Below are 21866 nucleotides of genomic sequence, written 5' to 3' on the forward strand. Positions count from 1 at the left end.
TTGTTTGTGATTGGTAGCTTACTGTGTTTCCTATATAACATCAATGACTGCATTTCTGCAGCACTCGTCTGGCAAGTGCTTTTAAATTTTTGAGGCTGTAATAGGCACTAGATTGATATAAGTATTTCTTTGCTGTTCTCAGCTTGATGACTGGATTTGCTGTTTGTTTAGCAGAGATAAAACTTTCTATGGTTGATAATGAAATAAAAAGGGAAAACATCAAAATACAAAGGGTAAAATGAATTGTAAAAGAAATTGTAATAAAAGACAAGATCCAATATTATCTGAAATATAAAAAGGAAATTGCATGAGCTAATAATCTTAAAAGCAATAGTTAAAATGTCTATGTAAAGAAAAATATTTTGTGTTCAATTTTAGAAGTTTTTTTCCCTTTAACTTTTTATTACATATCTTTCAATTACAAAAATGTGATTTATGGCATAAAATACTCACAACACCAGACTGCAATTTCAAAGAACATTGTCCTTTATATAAGCTGGATCTTTAGAAGGACTTTCTATTCTGATCAGGTTATTTTTGGACATAGACTTAGAAAACCTACAGCACAATACAGGCCCTTCGGCCCACAAAGTTGTGCCGAACATGTTCCTACCTCAGAAATCACTAGGCTTACCTATAGCCCTCTATTTTACTAAGCTCCATGTACCTATCTAAAAGCCTCTTAAAAGACCAGATCGTATCCACCTCTGCCATCATTGCCGGCAGCCCATTCCACGTACTCACCACTCTGAGTAAAAAACTTACCCCAGACATCTCCTCTGTACCTACTCCCCAGCACCTTAAACCTGTGCCCTCTTGTGGCAACCATTTCAGCCCTGGGTGAAAAAAAGCCTCTGACTGTCCCCATGATCAATGCCTCATCATCTTGTACACCTCTATCAGGTCACCTCTCATTGTCCGTTGCTCCACGGAGAAAAGGCCAAGTGCACTCAACCTATTCTCATAAGGCATGCTCCCAAATCCAGGCAACATCCTTGTAAATCTCCTCTGCACCCTTTCTATGGCTTCCACATCCTTCCTGTAGCGAGGCGACCAGAACTGAACACAGTAATCCAAGTGGGGTCTGACCAGGGTCCTATATAATTGCAACATTACCTCTCAGCTCCTAAATTCAATTCCACGATTGATGAAGACCAATACACCATATGCCTTCTTAACCACAGAGTCAACCTGCTCAGCTGCTTTGAGTGTCCTATGGACTTGGACTCCAAGATCCTTCTGATCCTCCACACTGTCAAGAGTCTTACCATTAATACTATACTCTGCCATCATATTTGACCTACCAAAATGAACCACTTCACACTTATCTGGGTTGAACTCCATCTGCCACTTCTCAGCCCAGTTTTGCATCCTATCAATTTCCGCTGTAACCTCTGACAGCCCTGCACACTATCCACAATACCTCCAACCTTTGTGTCATCAGCAAACTTACTAACCCATCCCTCCATTTCCTCATCCAGGCCATTTATAAAATCACGAAGAGTAAGGGTCCCTGAGGCACTCCACTGGTGACCGAACTCCATGCAGAATATGACCCGTCTACAACCACTCTTTGCCTTCTGTGGGCAAGCCAGTTCTGGATCCACAAAGCAATGTCCCCTTGGATCCCATGCCTCCTTACTTTCTCAATAAGCCTTGCATAGGGTACCTTATCAAATGCCTTGCTGAAATCCATGTACACTACATCTACTGCTCTTCCTTCATCAATGTGTTTAGTCACATTCTCAAAAAATTCTATCAGGCTCGTAAGGCATGACCTGCCCTTGACAAAGCCATGCTGACTACTCCTAATCATATTATACCTCTCCAGATGTTCATAAATCCTGTCTCTCAGGATTTTCTCCATCAACTTACCAACCTCTGAGGTAAGAGTCACTGGTCTATAATTTCCTGGGCTATCTCTCCCTTTCTCAATAAAGGAACAACATCCACAATCCTCCGGAACCTCTCCCATCCCCATTGATGATGCAAAGATCATCGCCAGAGGCTCAGCAATCTCCTCCCTCACCTCTCACAGTAGCCTGGGGTACATTTCATCCGGTCCTGGCGACTTATCCAATTTGATTCTTTCCAAAAACTCCAGCACATCCTCTTTCTTAATATCTACATGCTCAAGCTTTTCAGTCTACTGCAAGTCATCACTACTATCACCGAGATCCTTTTCCATAGTGAATACTGAAGTAAAGTATTCATTAAGTACCTCTGCTATTTCCTCGGGTTCTATACACACTTTCCCACTGTTACACTTGATAGGTCCTATTCTTTCACGTCTTATCCTCTTGCTCTTCACATACTTGTAGAATGCCTTGAGGTTTTCCTTAATTCCGCCCGCCAAGGCCTTCTCATAGTCCCTTCTGGCTCTCCTAATTTCCTTCTTAAGCTCCTTCCTAGTAACCTTATAATCTTCTAGATCTCTAACATTACCTAGCTCTCTGAACCTTTAGTAAGCTTTTCTTTTCTTCTTGACTAGATTTATTACAGCCTTTGTACACCACGGTTCCTGTATCTTACCATAACTTTCCTTTCTCATCGGAACGTACCTATACAGAACTCTACACAAATATTCCCTGAATATTTGCTACATTTCTTCTGTACTTTTCCCTGAGAACATCTTCCAATTTAAGCCTCCAATTTCCTGCCTGATAGCCTCATAATTCCCTTTACTCCAATTAAACTCTTTTCTAACTTGTCTGTTCCTATCTCTCTCCAATGCTATTGTAAAGGAGATAGAATTATGATCACTATCTCCAAAATGCTCTCCCACTGAGAGATCTGACACCTGACCAGGTTCATTTTCCAATACCAAATCAAGTACAGCCTCTCCTCTTGTGGGCTTATATACATACTGTGTCAAGAAACCTTCTTGAACACATCTAACAAACTCCACCCCATCTAAACCCCTTGCTCTAGGGAGATACCAATCGATATTTGGGAAATTAAAACCTCCCATCATGACAACTCTGTTGAATTAATTTCAAATACATTTATCATCATATGTAGTGTGAATACATTCAGTTGACATAAAGCACCCTTGCAGACTTTGAAAGATAGGTATTTCCCCTGGCCAAGGGGTACAGATCTAAAGGGGAGCATCAACATTCTCTAAATCAGGGAGAAACCCATTCAGAAATGAAATGAGAAGGAACTTCCTCAGTCAGAGGATGTTGAATTCCTGGAATTCTTTCCAACATTCATTATAGCATCAATATATTGTTTTTACAGGTTGTCGGTACCTCTCGTGTTAAAGAAACTTTTGAACATGGTCCAGTGCTGACAGGGCTCTGAACTGTGGGTTTGTCTAAATAACGCATTTGCAATAGCTGCATGGAGCTTCAATGTGTCCCTTAACATATACCGTACACCTGGGATGTCCCAGTCAGTAAACATTCACTTGTAGATATCTCCTTACATTGGAAGACCAGCATGTTTTGAACAGCTGAAAGTGCTTCTTTAACTAAATCCGGCGCAGGCCCTTGGAACAGTATGTGGAGCATAGAATCCTTTGTGTGTAGCTACTGAATTGGGTCTTTTAAGAGACTCAGAAAAATGTGGTTGGGAAATTCTAGGCAGTTTCTCGAGGAGATTACATTGTGGGCCGAAGGGCCAGTAACATCCTGTGGATGTCTATGTTCTATGACATCAGGGCAAATGTTGACAAGGATCATTGCATCCTTTACCAGACCTCCTTTGGCAAATGCGGAATCCATGTGATAGATAGATAGATAGATACTTTATTCATCCCCATGGGGAAATTCCAACTTTTTTCCAATGTCCCATACACTTGTTGTAGCAAAACTAATTACATACAATACTTAACTCAGTAAAAAAAAAATATGATATGCATCTAAATCACTATCTCAAAGCATTAATAATAGCTTTTAAAAAGTTCTTAAGTCCTGGCGGTAGAATTGTAAAGCCTAATGGCATTGGGGAGTATTGACCTCTTCATCCTGTCTGAGGAGCATTGCATCGATAGTAACCTGTCGCTGAAACTGCTTCTCTGTCTCTGGATGGTGCTATGTAGAGGATGTTCAGAGTTATCCATAATTGACCGTAGCCTACTCAGCGCCCTTCGCTCAGCTACCGATGTTAAACTCTCCAGTACTTTGCCCACGACAGAGCCCGCCTTCCTTACCAGCTTATTAAGACGTGAGGCGTCCCTCTTCTTAATGCTTCCTCCCCAACACGCCACCACAAAGCAGAGGGCGCTCTCCACAACTGACCTATAGAACATCTTCAGCATCTCACTACAGACATTGAATGACGCCAACCTTCTAAGGAAGTACAGTCGACTCTGTGCCTTCCTGCACAAGGCATCTGTGTTGGCAGTCCAGTCTAGCTTCTCGTCTAACTGTACTCCCAGATACTTGTAGGTCTTAACCTGCTCCACACATTCTCCATTAATGATCACTGGCTCCATATGAGGCCTAGATCTCCTAAAGTCCACCACCATCTCCTTGGTCTTGGTGATATTGAGACGCAGGTAGTTTGAGTTGCACCATATCACAAAGTCCTGTATCAGTTTCCTATACTCCTCCTCCTGTCCATTCCTGACACACCCCACTATGGCCGTGTCATCAGCGAACTTCTGCACATGGCAGGACTCCGAGTTATATTGGAAGTCTGATGTGTACAGGGTGAACAGGACCGGAGAGAGTACGGTTCCCTGCGGCGCCCCTGTGCTGCTGACCACCGTGTCAGACCTACAGTCTCCCAACCGCACATACTGAGGTCTATCTGTCAAGTAGTCCACTATGGAAGTTTGATCTGCATGGCAGCAGAGAAACAAGCTTTTTGGTTCACTGAGCAGCTGTTTGCACTAAACTTACTCCAATTCCATTTTATTTTCCTTGCATTCTCAACACTGCTCAGATTTTATCCCTCATCTACACACCAGGGCCTGTTTACAGCGATCAATCGGTCTATCAGCTTGCACCATCTTTAAGACGATAGGAAACCAGAGCATGTGAAGGGAACGCATGCAGTGACGATACAACTTCCACTCCGGATGCACTGGTGGTCAGCACTGAACCTGCGACTCCGGAGCTGTTAGACTGCAGCTTTCACCAACTGAAAAGGCACTAAAGGAAATCAGCAGGTCGGGCAGAATCTGAGGAGGGAAATGGACAGTTGACATCAAGCACCTTTACAGACCTTGAAGGATAGACACTTCCCCTGGTAAAGGAGTTCCGAGCTGAAGGGGGAGGGTCCAAATTCTCTAAACCAGGGAAAAGCCCATTTAGAGCTGAAGTGTGAAGGAATTTCTTTAATCAGAGGATGCTGACTCTGGAATTCAGCACTGGCCGTCATTAACTGCACTGATCAGTTTCTGTAAGTTAGGTATCAGGGCAGATGAACAAAAGTAATGCTGGTGTGGAATATCAGTGCTGAATATTGAATGGCGAGCGTGCTCCTGCCGCAGTCTACTCGGCATCGCTCAGCTGCGCCGCCTACGGTGGGAACGGGGCAGCGTAGCCCCGCGTGCGCATGCGCGTCCTTTTTTTTTTAAAACACCAAGCGCCGCGGTGCACGCCGGAATTCCGACCAAGATGGCGTCGCGTGTGTTGTATCGATGCCTCCGCCGGTGGCCGCAACCTTGGAGTGGGCCAAGGGCAGGCCTGGTGTTCGGGAGCCAGCTCTCTGTTCTGGCCGGCAGAAACTGCCTCCACAGTTTCAGTCGGCAAGCTCCCACTACATCGAGCGCGGCTCAGGTAATGAGAAAGCTAGAACGTGGCTCTGACCCGGGCAGGGACCCACGGTGGAGTGGTGGGGGTGGGGGTGGGGGTGATGTGGGGTTCTTGGGGGTTCCTGGTAAGTGCTCCGTTGCGTCCGGAAAAATTTCTGCAGTCATTCCTTGAAACCAGGATTTAGACTTGGAAGAAGTGCAATTGATCTCTGCTCCTGTCCGTTGCCAAGGTCAGGGCGATTAAGTGAAAGTGTAGTGTGGGTAAGAAAGAAATGTGCATTTATATAGTGTTTATTGTGAATTCAGAGCCTCGAATAACAACTTTAGCAATGGTTAGATAAGCTGTGAAGTGAATATGAGGTTGTAAAGAGAAATGGTTTATAATTTGGTTAAGCATCTGACAAATGGAATATAATTTGGAAAAATTAGCCTTTACATTTTTGTAGGAAATGTAAGTGGTAAGCGATTGCACAGCTTTCAAAATCTTACAGTGGTCTGCAAAAAGCAATGTACAAGTGATTGGGAAAGCTGACAGTGTAATTGTTTATTACAGGTGAATTGAATGCAAAAGTGCTTCATGTCTTTGGAGAATTAGTGAGACAACATCTGTTATGTTCCTTATTTAGTGAAGGACTTCTCAGATGATTTACTTTGCCAATACATAGAATGGAAGAGTTGTGGAGAGGTTGGAGAAGACTACCCTCAAGCCTGCTGCATTATTGAAAGTATTCATGACTAATTTTCTTAGTCTGCTTTATTTTCTTGTCCTATGTGTTTCTGAGTGAATAATGAAGAATAGCTAAATTGAAATACCAAACAGTGTGGGAGAATCTGGAACTAGGGGTTGCCAACTTGTTAAGGAGGTGAAAGGTTATCATAATAAGAGTGTGGAGTTGAGGCTGACAATCAGATGAGCTATGATTTTACTAAGTCTTGGAGCGGACTTGAGAGAGTGGCAAATTTTATCGCGTCCATGCTGAAAATATCTCCCAAGTGCTTCACATGAGTGTTCAAACAAAAAGCTCGGAGTCCAGCTGCTTCAGTACTTTGAGAAGCTGCACCTGGAATATTGCGTGCACCTCTGACTTCCATCTATAGAAATGATGTGATCAAGCTAGAGGCGGTGCAGAAATGATTCATAAAGGTATTGCTGGTTCTGGGGGGCTTCTGTTACAAGGGAAGAATGGATAGGCTACGATAGGCTTTCCCTGGAGGGTTGGAGGCTGAGAGTTGACCCTGTATAGATTTACAAAATCACGGTGGATATTCACAGTCCAATTCTTCAGGTAGTGGAGTCTAAAAGTAGAGGGCATAGGTTTAAGGTAAGAGGGGAAAGATTTATAGGAGACCTGATGGCAAGTTTCTCACAAGGTAGTGTTACCTGACTCATAATTCTGGTATTATGAAACTAACTGCCAGAGAAAATGTAGAGGTGGGGACAATTAGTGTTTAAAAGACATTTAGTGAGATAGGAAAGGTTTACAGGCAATTGAAAGCTGAGGAAGGCTCCTTAGTCAGCATGGATGAGCTGGGTTGAAGGCCCTGATTCTATATTGCACTACACTTCGACTCCACTTCAGGAGATATAAGGTCAGATGATTAAAAGCTTTGTTAACGAGGTAAGTTTTAAGGGATGTCTTGGAGCAGGAGAGAGAATTGTATGCAGGAAACAACACTGTGTGAAGGTATTCAAACAAAGAATTCCAGAGTAAGTGATTACAGATTTGGGGATTTCGTACAGCAAAGGCTGAAAAGAGTATTGTTCACAAAGATGGCGATTTTTTTAAGTTGAGGAAATGAGTGGTGATTAAAGGTGAGGGAAGTGGTACTTCGTGAATTTGTCAGTTACTATAAGTGGCTAAAAGAGAAATCGGGTTGCCAGAAATTTTGTAGTATTCAAGTCGAAGGATGCATCTTGTGATGAGGTGAGTTGAAAGAGACCAAGGGATAGCAGAGGAGCAGATATGTTCAGTGTTGGGTCTTGTAGAGTGGGCGAGTGTGAGGCAGCCTGGAATTTTGTCCCAGAGAGTAGGGAGAAGACAATACAGTCAAAGTGGGAAGCTACCATTCAGTTGTTCAAATCCGTAGTCTTGGATTTAAGAGAGTGGAAAATCCACTTTAGCTAGGAAATGAAATGGTGAGGGTTTTATTTTAATAACTGGAGAATCATAAGTGGAGGAAAGCATTTGGATGTGCATACCAGTAGTTGCAGAAATGAAGGCAAAGACAAAATTCTGAAAATATCACTGTCATTAAATTTAAGGGCAGACTGTAGTGGTGTGCTACACGCAGCGCTGCAATAACGACACGGAGTTGGTGAGCAGCAGTTACAAAAGAGGTTTATTCAAACTTCACGGCCTTGCTTTAAAGCCTTCCTGATCCCGCCCTCCCCGGGAATTCACAGTCCCGTCCCACGCGCGGGCTTTTCCCCTTGCTGGTGAAGCAGGCTTGGCGCCCTCTTTGGGCCCTGCCTCAATGCCGGTTCGAGCACACTCGGAAGTAGGTCGCCACATAACCCCCCCCCAAAGAACCGGCGATACACCCCCCAATGTCCACAGTCTTGGTCGGACTCTGTTTGGGAGGTCTGCGCCGGGACGACGGGGTGGGGTTGGCCAGTGGTGACGTCACAGAGTAGGGTCCTCTCACCTGGGCCTAAGGGGAGGTCCTGGAGCTGCAAACTGGAGATTGCAGTCCTGTAACTAGGGATCTCCTCATCTGCCTGCTGCGCCTCTGCCAGTGCTTCATAGTCTACCCCCGGGACAGGGCTTGGATGTTAGGGCGGGAGAGGATGTCCACGACATTGTCCTTTCCTGAGACATGCTGGACATCCGTCGTGTATTCGGAGATGTAGGACAGATGTCGCTGCTGGTGGGACGACCAGGCGTCGGATGCTTTCGTGAACGCAAAGGTAAGCAGTTTGTGGTCCGTGAACGTGGTGAAGTACCTGAAATGCCGGATTGCCAGGTATAGCACCAACAGTTCCCGGTCGAAAGCACTATTTGAACTCGGGTGGTCGTAGGTGTTTGCTGAAAAACGTCAGGGGTTGCCAGCGACCCTCGATGAGTTGTTCCAGCACTTCACCGACTGCCGTGTTGGATGCGTCCACTGTGAGGGCGGTAGGGACGTCCGTTCTGGGGTGCACTAGCATCGTGGCGTTTGCCAAGGCTTCTTTGGTTTTAATGAAAGCGGCGGACTCCTCGTCCCAGGTAATGTCCTTGCCCTTACCCGACATCAGGGCGAACAGGGCGCATGATTCGGGCAGCTGAAGGGAGGAAGCGGTGGTAGAAATTCACCATACCCACGAATTCCTGAAGGCCTTTGATTGTGTTGGGTCGGGGGAAATGGCGGACCGCGTCTACCTTGGCGGGCAGAGGGGCTGCCCCGTCTTTAGTAATCCTGTGGCCCAGGAAGTCGATGGTGTCGAGCCCGAACTGGCATTTGGCCGGGTTGATTGTCAGGCCGTATTCACTCAGTCCGGTGTAGAGTTGACGGAGGTGGGACAGATGCTCCTGACGACTGCTGCTGGCTATGAGGATGTCGTCCAAATAGATGAAAGCGAAGTCCAGGTCACGTCCCACCGTGTCCATTAACCGCTGAAACGTGTGTGCGGCATTCTTTAGGCCAAACGGCATGCGGAGAAACTTGAAAAGGCCAAACAGGGTGATGAGAGCCGTTTTGGGGACGTCGTCTGGATGCATCGGGATTTGATGGTATCCCCGGACGAGGTCTGCCCTGGAGAAGATCCGTGCACCGTGCAGGTTTGCTGCAAAGTCCTGAATGTGTGGCACAGGGTAGCAGTCTGGTGTTGTAGCCTCGTTCAGCCTGCGGTAGTCGCCGCGTGGTCTCCAGCCCCCTGTTGCTTTGGGCACCATGTGCAGGGGGGAGGCCCATGGGCTGTCGGACCGCCGTACGATCCCCAATTCCTCCATCCTCTTGAACTCCTTCGCCAGTCGGAGCTTGTCCAGGGGAAGCCTTCGAGCACGGGCGTGGAGGGGTGGTCCCTGGGTCGGGATGTGGTGCTGTATGCCGTGTCTGGGCATGGCTGCCGTGAACTGCGGCGCCAGAGCCGATGGGAAATCCGCCAGGACTCTGGTGAAGTCGTTGTCGGACAGCGTGATGGAGTCTAGGTGTGGGGCCAGCAACTGGAGAACGTTTGAAAGGTCTCGGCGTGGACCAGTCTCTTCCTTGGCAGGTCGACCAGTAGGCTGTGAGCTCACAAAAAATCCGCTCCCAGGAGCGGTTGGGCTACGGTGGCCAGTGTGAAGTCCTACGTGAACTGGCTGGAGCCGAACTGTAGCCACACCGTACAGGTGCCGTGGGTCCTTGCTGTGCTGCAGTTCGCGGCCCTCAGGGTGGGACCCGGTTCACTGTTGCGGGTGTCGTAACTCGTCGGAGGTAAGACGCTGATCTCGGCTCCGGTGTCGACCAAAAAGCAGCATCCCGACTGCTTGTCCCAGACATACAGGAGGCTATCCCGATGGCCAGCCGCTGTAGCCATCAGCGGCGGCTGCCCTGGCGTTTCCCAGGAACTTGCAGGGTGGGCTACAGTGGCGGGCTTCTGCGCCCCACCGCTGGAGGTAGAAGCACCATTGTTCGTTGGTCTCCTCTCCTCACCTCTGCCTCTGGGGTTAGCGGGCTCTGTGGCCGGGCCTGGTCTGGTCTGCTGCCGGGACCGTGACCTGGTGATCTGTGCGACGGACGCCCCACTCTCTTTCTTGGCTTTCCACAGCACGTCCGCCCGGGCCGCCACCTTCCGGGGGTTGCTGAAATCTGTGTCGGACAGCAGCAGGCGTATGTCCTCAGGCAGCTGCTCCAGGAACAACTGCTCAAACATGAGGCAGGGTGTGTGTCCTCCGGCCAGGGACAGCATCTTGTTCATCAAAGCCCACGGTGGCCTGTCCCCCAAACCATCCAGGTGCAGTAAGCGGGCAGCTTGCTCGCGCCGTGAGAGTCCAAAAGTCCTTATGAGCAGGGCTTTGAATTCTGGGTATTTGCCGTCCTCCGGGAGCGACTGTATGAACTCCTCAACCTGGGCGGCTGTCTCCTGGTCGAGGGAGCTCACCACGTAGTAGTAACATGTGGCATCCGAGGTTATCTGCCGAATGTGGAATTGGGCTTCTGCTTGCTGGAACCATAGGTGAGGTCGCAGCGTCCAGAAGCTTGGCAGTTTTAAAGAAACTTCATGAACAGATGCGGCGTCGTTCATCTCCGGTCCAAATATCGTTTGGGCCATTGGGGTCACCAATTGTAGCGGTGTGCTACACGCAGCGCTGGAATAACGACACGTAGTTGGTGAGCTGCAGTTGCAAAAGAGGTTTATTCAAACTTCGTGGCCTCACTTTAAAGCCTTCCTGTTCCCGCCCTCCCGGGGCGGGAATACTGTAGAGGACGCGTATTCACAGTCCCGTCCCGCGCGCGGGCTTTTCCCCTTGCTGGTGAAGCAGGCTCGACGCCCTCTTTGGGACCGGCCTCAGTGCCAGCACGCGCCACTTTGTGAGCCGGTTCGAGTGCGCTGGGAAGTGGGTCGTCACAGTATCGTTCTTGTGTACATCTATTTTCACAATTGACGTATTGTTGCACTTCAGGCACAGCCTACTTTGCTTCTGGAGTAGACCCGTTTTTCCAAGTCTCACTTAATCTCTGGAATCCTTCACTCCACCATGCCACCGGTTTGCAGCTGGTAAGGAGTATTGTATTTTACTTGTGTGCCTGTTTATTCACACATCGCTTGAAAGCCTTTGCCGTGAAGGAAAACCCTGGATTGGCATGTATGCAGGTGAGGGCGCCAGCATATGGGACTGTGGAGTTTTGGAGTGCTGTGATGGTGGTGATCTCACGACAAGTTGTGGAGACAAACCACACGTGTCTCATACAAAGATCAATTATCAGAAGAATATACTTATTAGTTTTCTGCTAAGGTGGGTAACCTTGGGATGCCAGGAAATAGGTCTATATAATCCATTTCTACACTTGCATCGGTGCAGTTGATTTTATAGGAGGTGGTCTTCCGACTGCTCTTTTATTATATGCCAGGAATGAACTGTTTACAATCATTCAACATGTAGGGTCACCAGTATAAGATGGCTAATTTTGTTTGAGTGGTTTGTCCGTCACCATGATTGTGTCCGATTCCTTGGTGGACTTCTTGAATCAGTGCTTCCCCTTGGTGGCTGGGGGTATTTGCTTGTCCTTTTTAGGGTGGCAGACCCAAGCCTTACCTTCACCATCAGCTTCATATTTGTACTGCGTTGGAAATACTTTGAGATTGGCTTCAGTTGTATTCTCGGAAAATTCTTCAAACATCATCTTAGTTATTTTTTATTTGTTGCTTAGTTACTACCAAGATCCTGATAGTATCCTTTACTACCCTTACTATACTGACAGCTTGTTTTGCTACTTTATTACCATAGCTGTGAGAGGCCTGTAGTATGTCCTGGAATGTGTAACATCAGTGCTAATGTTTGAGTCAATAAGAATTCATAACTCAATTTGAAAGCAGTTTACCTTTGTGTTCTCTCCATCCAGTAGTTGACCAGATAGAAAGATCTTCCTACTGTATTCCTAAAATAATTAGAGTCAGTACATATCAAGACTGGTTCTGTTGTCTTGTTTTAGACACAATTCTAGGGTTTTAGCTTCTACAAATTGGGCCGTATGATTCTCTAAAGGATGTGCTTGCAACTCGTGTGTTTCAAATGCAGTTTCCGATAACAATTTTCCTTTTATAATAAAGAGCAAGGATTATAATTGAGAGGATCCATCACTGTACCATATTGGAGAATAGTGCTCTAAAGGATGTCATGCTCTATTAGGTCGTAGAGAAGATGGTTCTGAATCTTTCACTACAGGTAAGGATTATAAGTCGTAGCTCTCAGGAACTTAGTCCCACTTTAAGGTGTTGTCTTGTAAAAGTATTTACCATTTCCCATAACTAATTATGGTAGCTCTCCATTTTTTGGTAATTTGCTATCATTTTTTAATGTTGCAAATGTTGTATAATAATTGGCTTGTCCCTTTGCAGTGGCCTTACTGCACTAGTGTATGGAATACCATAGTAAGACATCGTTGTAAGGCAGTAAATTTCTGTTCTATTTGAGTGAGATTATATGGTGTATGGAGCCTTGTGTTTCTTCTCCCTTACAGCAGTTTTTGAAGAAACACAAATTTGCATAACAGATTTTGTTGGGTCTTTGTTTGAAGATCTATTGTGTACTGAACTTCATTAATCAATTTCTCTAGTCCCTCAATCCTCTTTGTTTCTCTGGTTTACAACTGTTGTATAATGTTTTTGACAATTGAGCATAGTCAGGTGTGAAAGCTCTAGCATAATTCAATAGGTCTGGGGCTGATTGTAAGGCTTTGTGGTCTTTGGATAGCCTGCTTGAGAGACATCTTCCTGCTGTATGCCCGGAATGTTGTCTCCATACCCCGCTGCCCACGGGAGGACTGCAGTGAGGAGGAGTCGGTGACCCACCTCTTTGCACACTGTGGGTTCGCGGAGAAGGTGTGGAGAAGGATAAAAGGGACAGTGTCAAGATTCATCCCCAGCAGCTGTGTAACAGAGGACTCTCTGATCTACGGGCTGTTCCCGGAGACGCACACGGAGACCAACATCCGGTGTGGCTGGCAGATCATCAACTCGGTGAAAGACACTCTTTGGTCGCCCCAAAACTTGATGGTCTACCAGCACACGGAGATGTCCGTGGGAGAATGCTGCCGACTGGCACATTCTCGGCTGCAGGAGTACGTGCTGAGGGATGCACTCAAACTCGGTGCAGCTACTGCAAGGGCCTGGTGGGGAAGGACCACAGTTCAGAGTTCTTCTCCCGCGGGAGTTGAGGGGTAAGGTGGCAGGGAGTTTACCCCTCAACAAGGGTATGTAAATATGAAATAACAGAGTGCCACCTGAGTGGCTAAAAGTGTGGAAATGTAAAGACTAATGGAAACATTTGTAAAGGATTGAGAGACATTGAATGGCTTATTGTACATAATTTTATTTTTGAATGAAGTATATTTTGTTTAATAAAATCTTGTCTAAATTCAAGGCTTAAATCACATCCCTGATTGGTAATTGTCATATCTAGAAAATTTATTTTTGTGCAACAGAGCTTAGATTTTTAAATTTTAATTATGTAGCCTCTATCTGTCACATTCAAGAAGTGGGTGTGAGCAGAAGCCATTGATCAGATCTATGCAAGATTTGTACATCTTGCTGTATCAAAACGCAGGGTCAAATTTTGTCGTCAATGAGTTTTGTCAAATGGAAAGGCCTGTATCGTATATGTCAGATGAAGCATTTTGGATAGAGTTGGTGCTGAAATAGTCCTGTGAAATTTTTATTACATTAACATTATCAGCCTTCCCCTTTACACCTTGTTTTTCTTGAGCTGCAGGGAGGGGGTGGGCATTTGGGATGGACCCTAACCCTTTGTATATTTAGAGGGTGAAGGGTGAAGCAGGCCTCGTGGCATGTACTCATAATGTCGATGGGGCCTCTGAATGTTCCCTCTGTCCCGTAAGCAGTCTTGGTCAAAGACTTCCTTCCGCAAAGAAAGGGGCTGGAGCTAAGTGTTGTGGCCTATACCTAGTGTCTAGCCATTTAGGTAGTGGGTGCCTTTCAAATGGCAGCTGCTATTTAGAAAGCAAGCTTAGCAAACCTGAGATGGAAATTGATACCTGTCACAATCCAGCTTCTGTCAAGGCCATAATAATCGAATTGCCAACAATAAAGGATGTAATAAGGCTTTTAATAAATCAAATATTCAAGGAGGCACATGCAGAGAGGGTAAGGAAATAAAACAGCTTTCCAAAGGCTGGCACTAGATTGGATCGGTTGTATAGGAAGGATAACAGTAAGAATAAGCCCCAGTGTTAGACAGCAATGATGAATGGCTTATTGGCCACTCAGGGGATGCTAGGAGTACAAAGGGAAAGACTTTTAAGGAAAAGTCAGCTCCAAGATGGTAGCAGGAGAGCAGTTTAGGTTTGGATCAGGATTCAGACTGGTGAGAGGTGCAGCACCAGGGAGAGTAAAGTGGTAAAGGAAGAAGTGAGAAAATATCTAAAACAGCAGGTAGACCTCCCTCGGGTAGGATGCAGGCAAAAAAAGTTGCAAGCACTTGACCATATGAAAATTATTAGACTAAATTAGTTCTATCAAACCTACAAAAAGAATGATAAATGTATGACAGCAAACATACAAGAACACATACCAAGGGTTCCCAACCTGGGGCCCATGGACACCTTGCTCAATGGTATTGGTCCATGACACACACACTGCTGGAGGAGCTCAGCATGTCTGGCAGCATCTACGGAAATGAATCAAGAGTCAACTTCAGGACTGGAAAGAAGGAAGGTGCTAGAATAAGGTGGGGGAGGGGAAGGAGGGCAAGATAGAAGGTGAAAAGTAAGTCGGGTGGAAGAGGGAGGATGAAGTAAGAATTTGGGAAGTAATAATTGGAAAAGGCAAAGGGCTGGAGAAGTAATCTGATAGCAAAGGAAAGTGGAGAAAAGGGAGAAGGGGCGTTGGGGAGAGGGGTGATAGGCAAATGAGAAGAGGTAAAAGGCCAGAGTGGGGATAGAAGAGGAGGGAAGGTGGGTATTACTGGATGGAGAAATCGATGTTTATGCCATCAGCTTGGAGGCTACCTGGACAGAATATAAGGTCTTCCAACCTGAGAATGGCATCATTGTGACAGAAGAGGAGGCAGGGACCAACATGTCAAAATGGGATGGTGATGAGTATTAAAATAGTTGGCTCTTGGGAAATTTTGCGGATGGAGCAGAGGTGTTTGACAAAAGCTGTTCCCCTAATTTACATCTGGTTTCAACAATGTAAAGGAGGCTGCTTCGGAAGCGCTGGTTTCAGTAGACAACCCCAACAGATTTGTAGGTGAAGTTGTGGAAGAAAAATAGTAAGTCATTGTGACGAACATTAAGGGGTTAATAACCTTCTAGTATGTGAATTCAAAGTGTCTGATCACTTATCTGCAACTAATGTACACTGTGTGACTGAAATGGGCATTGTAGATGGGTTGGGGAAATAGCTATATCTGTGCTTCCTTGTTCTAAGAATCATCACATGTCTGCGCTTGGGAAAACCTGATATACTGTCCTGAGAACTAACACTTAAGAAAATGTATAACCACTCAAGGACATGTAGTGCAACTTCGCTTTTCTAGCGAGTTGTAGTTGAAGTTCCCTCCTTTTTCAGATTTAAGTGCTTCTTGTCACGTACGCCTGGGGTATAAATAAGAGTGTAATCCATTGTTGAGCAGTCTCAGAACTCCGCTTTAAGTGTCTGGGCTCTCCATGATATCATGTGATAAAACCCTTTAGTCTGAAACGATTCTCTGAGTCGGCCTGATCTATTCTGTCTGCTACTCCAAAGATTTTTTTTTCCACAACAGGTGAAGTGTTGCCTCACCTGGAAGGACTGTTTGGGTCCCTAGATGGAGGTGAATGGGTGGGGAAAGCACTTAGGCTGCTTTCAGGGATAAGTGCTTGGGGGGGGGGGGGGAGATTAATGGGGAAGGACAAATGGACAAGGGGAGAAGTTTGGGGGGGGGGGGTAAAGATATGTTTGGTGGTAGGATCCCGTTGAAGTTGACAGAAGTTGCAGAGACTAATGAGATGGTAGGTGAGGGTAAGACGAACTCTATCCCTGTTAAGGCAGCAGGAGGATGGAGTGAGAGCAGATGTCTGGGAAATCGAGGTGATATGGGAGAGGTATTATCAATGGTGGAGAAAGGGGCACCCCATTCTTTGAAAGGGAACATCTCTGATATCCTGGAAAGGAAAGCCTCATCCTGGGAACAGAGGTGGTGGAGACGAAGGATCTGTGAAGAGGGAATAACATTTTTACAGGAGATAGTGGGCAGAGGTATAGTCAAGATAGCCATGGGATTCTGTTGTCTTATAAAAGATGTCAGTAGACAGTTTGTCACCAGAGGCGGAGACAGATCAAGAAAGGAGAGAGTGGTGTGAGAAATAGACTGTGAATTTAAGGCAGAGTGGAAATTGGAGGCAATGTTAATGAAATTGACGAACTCAGCATGGGTACAGGAAGCAGTATCAGTGCACCTACCAAGCAGGTGCCGGTGGCTACACCTTGAATTTGGAGCAGCTGAAAGAAAGATTGTTGAGGATAAGGACCTGTTTGGCCAGATAGGGAAGGTTGGCTGTAAAAAGGGAATGCATCAGATTTGGAAGAAGTTTGATAGTCCAAAAGTCAAATTACTGTGCAGACCTCTGTTAGTGTTTTTGGTTGATGGATAACTGCAGGCTCTTTCCAGAATGATCAGAAGTTTGCATCGGTCCTGGCCAATATTTATCCTTCAGTCAACACCAACCAGTAGCCAGGGAGTTTTAAGTAGGATACTGCTTGCTTTAAAATCATCTCAAATTAGTAACATGCTGCTTCCATTGCCATTGTCCCTCTCCAGTTAGCTGAAGAAAATTGCTTAAACAATTTCCAGTGTTTTTATGAACTAAGGCTGCTGGTTCAACCATCAAAGAGGTTGAAACGTAAGATGATGGAACTTCAGCTTATCAAATAGTACCTACTTAGAGAACAAATTAATATTTTGGACCAGTGAACATCTGTCAGAATTGAAAGTATGTGCTGCAGCTTGTCTTTCAGTAAGTAGTTAGATGACATCTCTTCCAGCTGATTATCAATTGGCTGTATTCTATATGAGTGATTGCAGATTAATCCATGTTTCATCCACATATTTTTGCATTATAGTTATTGTTTAGATTGTACTAGACTGTTATTCACATCTTTAAAATCATCTTTTTTTTCCCCTATTGCAGAAGTGCAGTTTGTTCCATCAGACATGTCGCCAGTATGGGGATCTGCCACCCCTTTCACTGAACAGCATCCAAGATCGAGTACTGTATGTGTTAAAATTGTATGACAAAATTAACCCTGATGAGGTACAGAAACATTTTCATATGTGGGATTAATACTTTATTTTCCTGTGGAAATGTGATATTTTTGTTTAAAATCGTAAGAGAACTTGATAATGTAAAGTAACGCCATGTGGGGACAGAGGATGTGGGGATGGGAGAAGCAGTCTCTCTCAGCCAGCTGACCAACAGCTGCAAAGGGTTCTATCACTGCAGATGCTGCTTGACCCACTGAATGTTTAAACATGATTTTATACATTTTGGGCAAAAGCAGTTTTTTTTGGTATTTTGATTGCATGTTATTTAAGGTTTCTGCAGAACATTATAGTTTTTGGTGAGATGGAACTGGCAGAGAAGGGTAATGTGTAAGTCCAGGGAAAAAAATCCATTGTGCATTTTAATCCTGTGGTGCAGTTGCATTGGAGATAATGTTATTTTCTAACCAATTGGTTTTACAGGCAGGCATGTATAACATATGTGTATTATGTTGCTTTGGATGTCCAGCATCTGCAGAATTTCTTGTGTTTATGTATAAAACCCTGTCATTAAGCCGCCTTAGCTAAGGGGTACAGTAGCATAGTGGTACATTGGTGGATTAGTATCTGGAGGCCTTTAATTATCTGGAGACACCAGGTCTCATTGCCAGCCGTAGATAGCACTTTGAGTAAAGTAATTAAGAGCTGGAGTAAATAGCTTATCTCAGCACTGAGAATGATAAAATGTTGGTTTGTCATAATTGCCTACAAGGAAATCTATCAAATAAGGTGATACAGACCTAAGGGGTGTTGGGCATAAGGAAAGGGTAACAGTGAAATAAGTAGGAGATTAGCAATTGTTCTAAAGGCACACTTAGACTTAGCAGGCTGAACGTGAAATATAAGAAAAATTTACTTTTTGTTTTTTGGAGTGATGTGTTGCTGGTTAGGTTGATTTTCTTCATTAATTCCTTGTGGGTGATTACTTATACATCTGGAACCCTCATATTTACAAAGCTTTTCTCTTTTCATAGCTTTTAGTAAGTTCCCATTTTATGAAAGATTTGGGATTAGACAGTTTGGATCAAGTGGAGATCATTATGGCCATGGAAGATGAGTTTGGTAAGATCTTCATTCTCGCTTCCTTTTCCTGATTGTGAACATCTAATCAGTTCTGCAAATTTTCTCTGAATTGTCTCCCTTTCCCCTGATTTGTGAGTATAGTATTCCTGTAATCGAATGGATTTCTGGTCATCATGAGTGAGCCTGGTTCTTGTTATCTTTAATTCTCATTTGAGCTCTCAGTGCCATTACTATGGATAATAAAGGAGTTAGCGCCCCCTTGCAGGAAGTACTCGAAGCTACCGAGCAGCAAATAATATAGTGCTACACCATTCTTAAACATCACTGCCAAGACTGAACCACCATCCCCTCACTTCACATATCAACGTCATCACCTTTGGTCATAGCTTACTGACCTGTTATGTAAATGCAGGTTGACACTGGAGATTGAGTGCTCTGTAGCAAGTAATTGGCCTCTTGATTTGCTGGACACTTTCCACCATCTGCAAGGTTAGGAGTGGAGCGGATTACCATCCTTTTACTGGTTGGGTGCAACAATGAAGCTCATAGGAGCTGTCTGCTTGATTGGCAGTCGAATCCTACCCTGCTTGAATATTCATCTACCAGCACTCTCATTGAGTGCAGCAGCTTGCCAGGGTTCCTTTGCAACAGCTCACATCCACATACATTACCACCTGGAATGACGAGACTGATAGATATCTGGTAGAGAGTGATGCTGAGAAGCATTTGTTCAGCCAGGTGAGGAATGGTCCCTAAAAACCAGGCTATAATTCCTAGGAACTACTAATCTTCTCTCTCTTCTCTCCGCTGCAGGATTTGAGATTCCTGATGCAGATGCAGAAAAGTTAATGACGCCTCAAGAGATTGTAACATACATTGCAGATAAAAAAGACGTATATGAATAAGATTCGGTTTGACCCTGAAGAGTCATAATGGGGTAAGAGCTTTTGTATGGCTAATTACATGGGGGTGGGGGAGAAGGATGGACTAAATATTAATCCATATCCAGCAGCATGATCTGTTAGAGCAAAGGGAAGATTGATTGGATTTGTTCTCTCTTGGGTCCCTTGGCGTCAAAAGTAAAGGCCAGAGAATATCTATTTGAGTTGTGATGGAGTTGGGTGGTGCTGAGTTTGAAGAATTGCTACGTTAGGAGGTTGGGATTTGAGAGTTCCTAATAATCAAAGAAAGTCGTCGTAGGAGTCATCCAATATAGGCAGAAAAGCTGATAGGACAGGCATCATTTTTGGTGATTGGAGGAAAGTATCGGGGGGGTGGAGATAACAGAGTTCAGATAGTTTACAGAGTGGTGGGTATGTGGAACGCTCTGCCTGAAGTGATGACAGAGACAGATAGGAAACAGATGGGCACATGGATGCTATAAGAATGAAGAGCTATGTAGGAGGAAAGAGGTTGATCTTGGAATAAATTAAAATGTCAGCACAGTGTAGTAGGCTGAGGGACCTGCAGCACGCTGTGATGTTCTCTGTTCAAGTGGAATCATAGTTGTGATATGGATATATACTGTACTAAAGTATTGTGAATGACTAATCAAATTCAATCCCACCACAGCATTTCAGTTCATCAAATACATCTGGAATAAGTATTTGGTATCTGTAACAATAAGCATAGAACTAGAAGACTGTTATCCCTTCAGGAAAGGAAACTGGGCTTAATGGCCAAATCTGACCTGTGTCTGCAACGTAGTAGAATGTTAGTTACTGTCAGAAATATGTCAAAAGCTGGCTGATAAAAGTCGCTGCTTTCCAAAGGGTAATAAGTGCTGGCACAGATTGTGTCTGAAGTAAAATATCTCATTGTGAGGTCGAATGTATCTGATTAGCCAAGCAATCTTGCACAATCTAAAGGCCAACTGTACTAACAGTCTTTCCACGATCCTTTAACTTAGCACAGACTAGAGGACAGGCCAATTGTTTGAAGCAATGCTTACACATCAGTGACACATTTGGGCTAGAAAACTTACACAAAACGTTTCTGAAATCAGTCTTTTGCTTTTGCAGGTTCTTGCTGTCGGAATTGTGTGAAACACCCAGCATCCTAGCAGTGCTTGAAGTACAACGTGCTGCTCTGGCTCTTGATGTTTGTTCAAAGAGATATTTCCAATGCTTCAACATTTCCTGAAGTCAGATAAAGAATAAATTACTATTGAAGACTTGGGACTGGGCATATGTGATCTGATTAATAAACAGCAACTAATGATACACTAAGTTCTAGATCAATGAGTAACTGTGGCTATTTATTGGTTCCAAAATAAGCTTATTACCAAAATAGATACTGTACCTCACCATATACAATGCTGAAATTTGTTTTGCTGCGGGCATGCACAGTAAATCCAAGAAACACAAAAGAATCAATGAAAGACCTCACCCAACAAGATGGACAAACAACCAATGTGCAAAAGATGACAATACTGTACAGATACAGAAGAAAAAATAAATAAGCAATAAGTATTGAGAGCATGAGATGAAGAGTCCTTGAAAGTGAGCCCATTGATTGTGGGAACAGTTCAGTGATGGGGGCAAGTGATTGGTCTAAGAGCCTGATGCTTGAGGGGTAATAACTGTTTCTGAGCCTGGTAGTGTGGGTCCTGAGGTTCCTGTATCACCTTCCTGATGGCAGCAGCGAGAAGAAAACAAGGCCTGGGCAGTGGGGGTCCTTAATGGTGGATGCTGCTGCTCTGTGACAGTGCTCCACGTAGATGTGCTCAATGGTGGGGAGGGCCATATCCACTACTATTTATAGGATTTTCCGTTCAAGGGCATTTTTGTTTCCTTACCAGGCCTTGATGCAACCAGTCAATATACTTTCCACTACACATTTGAAGAAGTTTGTCAAAGTTTTAGATGTCATGTAGATCTTCTAAAGAAGTAGAGGCGTTGCTGAGCTTTCTTCATAATGGCACTTACATGCTTGGGCCAGGACAAATCCTCTGAAATGATAACACAGAAGAACTTGGATAGAGGGGGACTAATTGTGGATAGTTAACATGGCTTTGTACACGGTAAGTTGTGTCAAATCAATCTCAGTTTTTTGTGAAAGCTAAAGAAGGCAAGACGGAGGATGTTGTCAATGTGGGCTTTGATAAGGTCTCACATGGGAGGTTGATCAGGAAGGTTCAGTCACTCGGCATTCAAATTGAGGTAGATTGGATTAGACATTGGCTTTGTGAA

The 21866-nt window shown here is 44.7% G+C and overlaps 1 protein-coding gene across 1 annotated transcript; it reads left to right on the forward strand.

Moving 5' to 3' along the window:
* The first annotated feature begins 5533 nt into the window (after positions 1–5533).
* On the forward strand, positions 5534–20897 carry LOC140735640 (acyl carrier protein, mitochondrial-like). The gene is made up of 5 exons (XM_073060924.1): positions 5534–5732; positions 17522–17644; positions 18627–18714; positions 19489–19612; positions 20697–20897. The coding sequence occupies exons 1-4, from the start codon at positions 5571–5573 to the stop codon at positions 19578–19580; spliced, it is 465 nt and encodes a 154-aa protein (XP_072917025.1). The 5' UTR covers positions 5534–5570; the 3' UTR covers positions 19581–19612; positions 20697–20897.
* Positions 20898–21866: the final 969 nt, after the last annotated feature.

This window comes from Hemitrygon akajei, chromosome 11 (assembly GCF_048418815.1).
Source record: "Hemitrygon akajei chromosome 11, sHemAka1.3, whole genome shotgun sequence".
NCBI classification, from domain to species: domain Eukaryota; kingdom Metazoa; phylum Chordata; class Chondrichthyes; order Myliobatiformes; family Dasyatidae; genus Hemitrygon; species Hemitrygon akajei.

Bases quoted from the DNA above. Each gene is read 5' to 3' on its own strand.
- LOC140735640 (XM_073060924.1), top strand. From the start codon at position 5,571: ATGGCGTCGCGTGTGTTGTATCGATGCCTCCGCCGGTGGCCGCAACCT. The intron at 5,733-17,521 runs GTAATGAGAAAG...CCCCTATTGCAG, and splicing joins CTACATCGAGCGCGGCTCAG to AAGTGCAGTTTGTTCCATCA. The intron at 17,645-18,626 runs GTACAGAAACAT...CTCTTTTCATAG, and splicing joins ACAAAATTAACCCTGATGAG to CTTTTAGTAAGTTCCCATTT.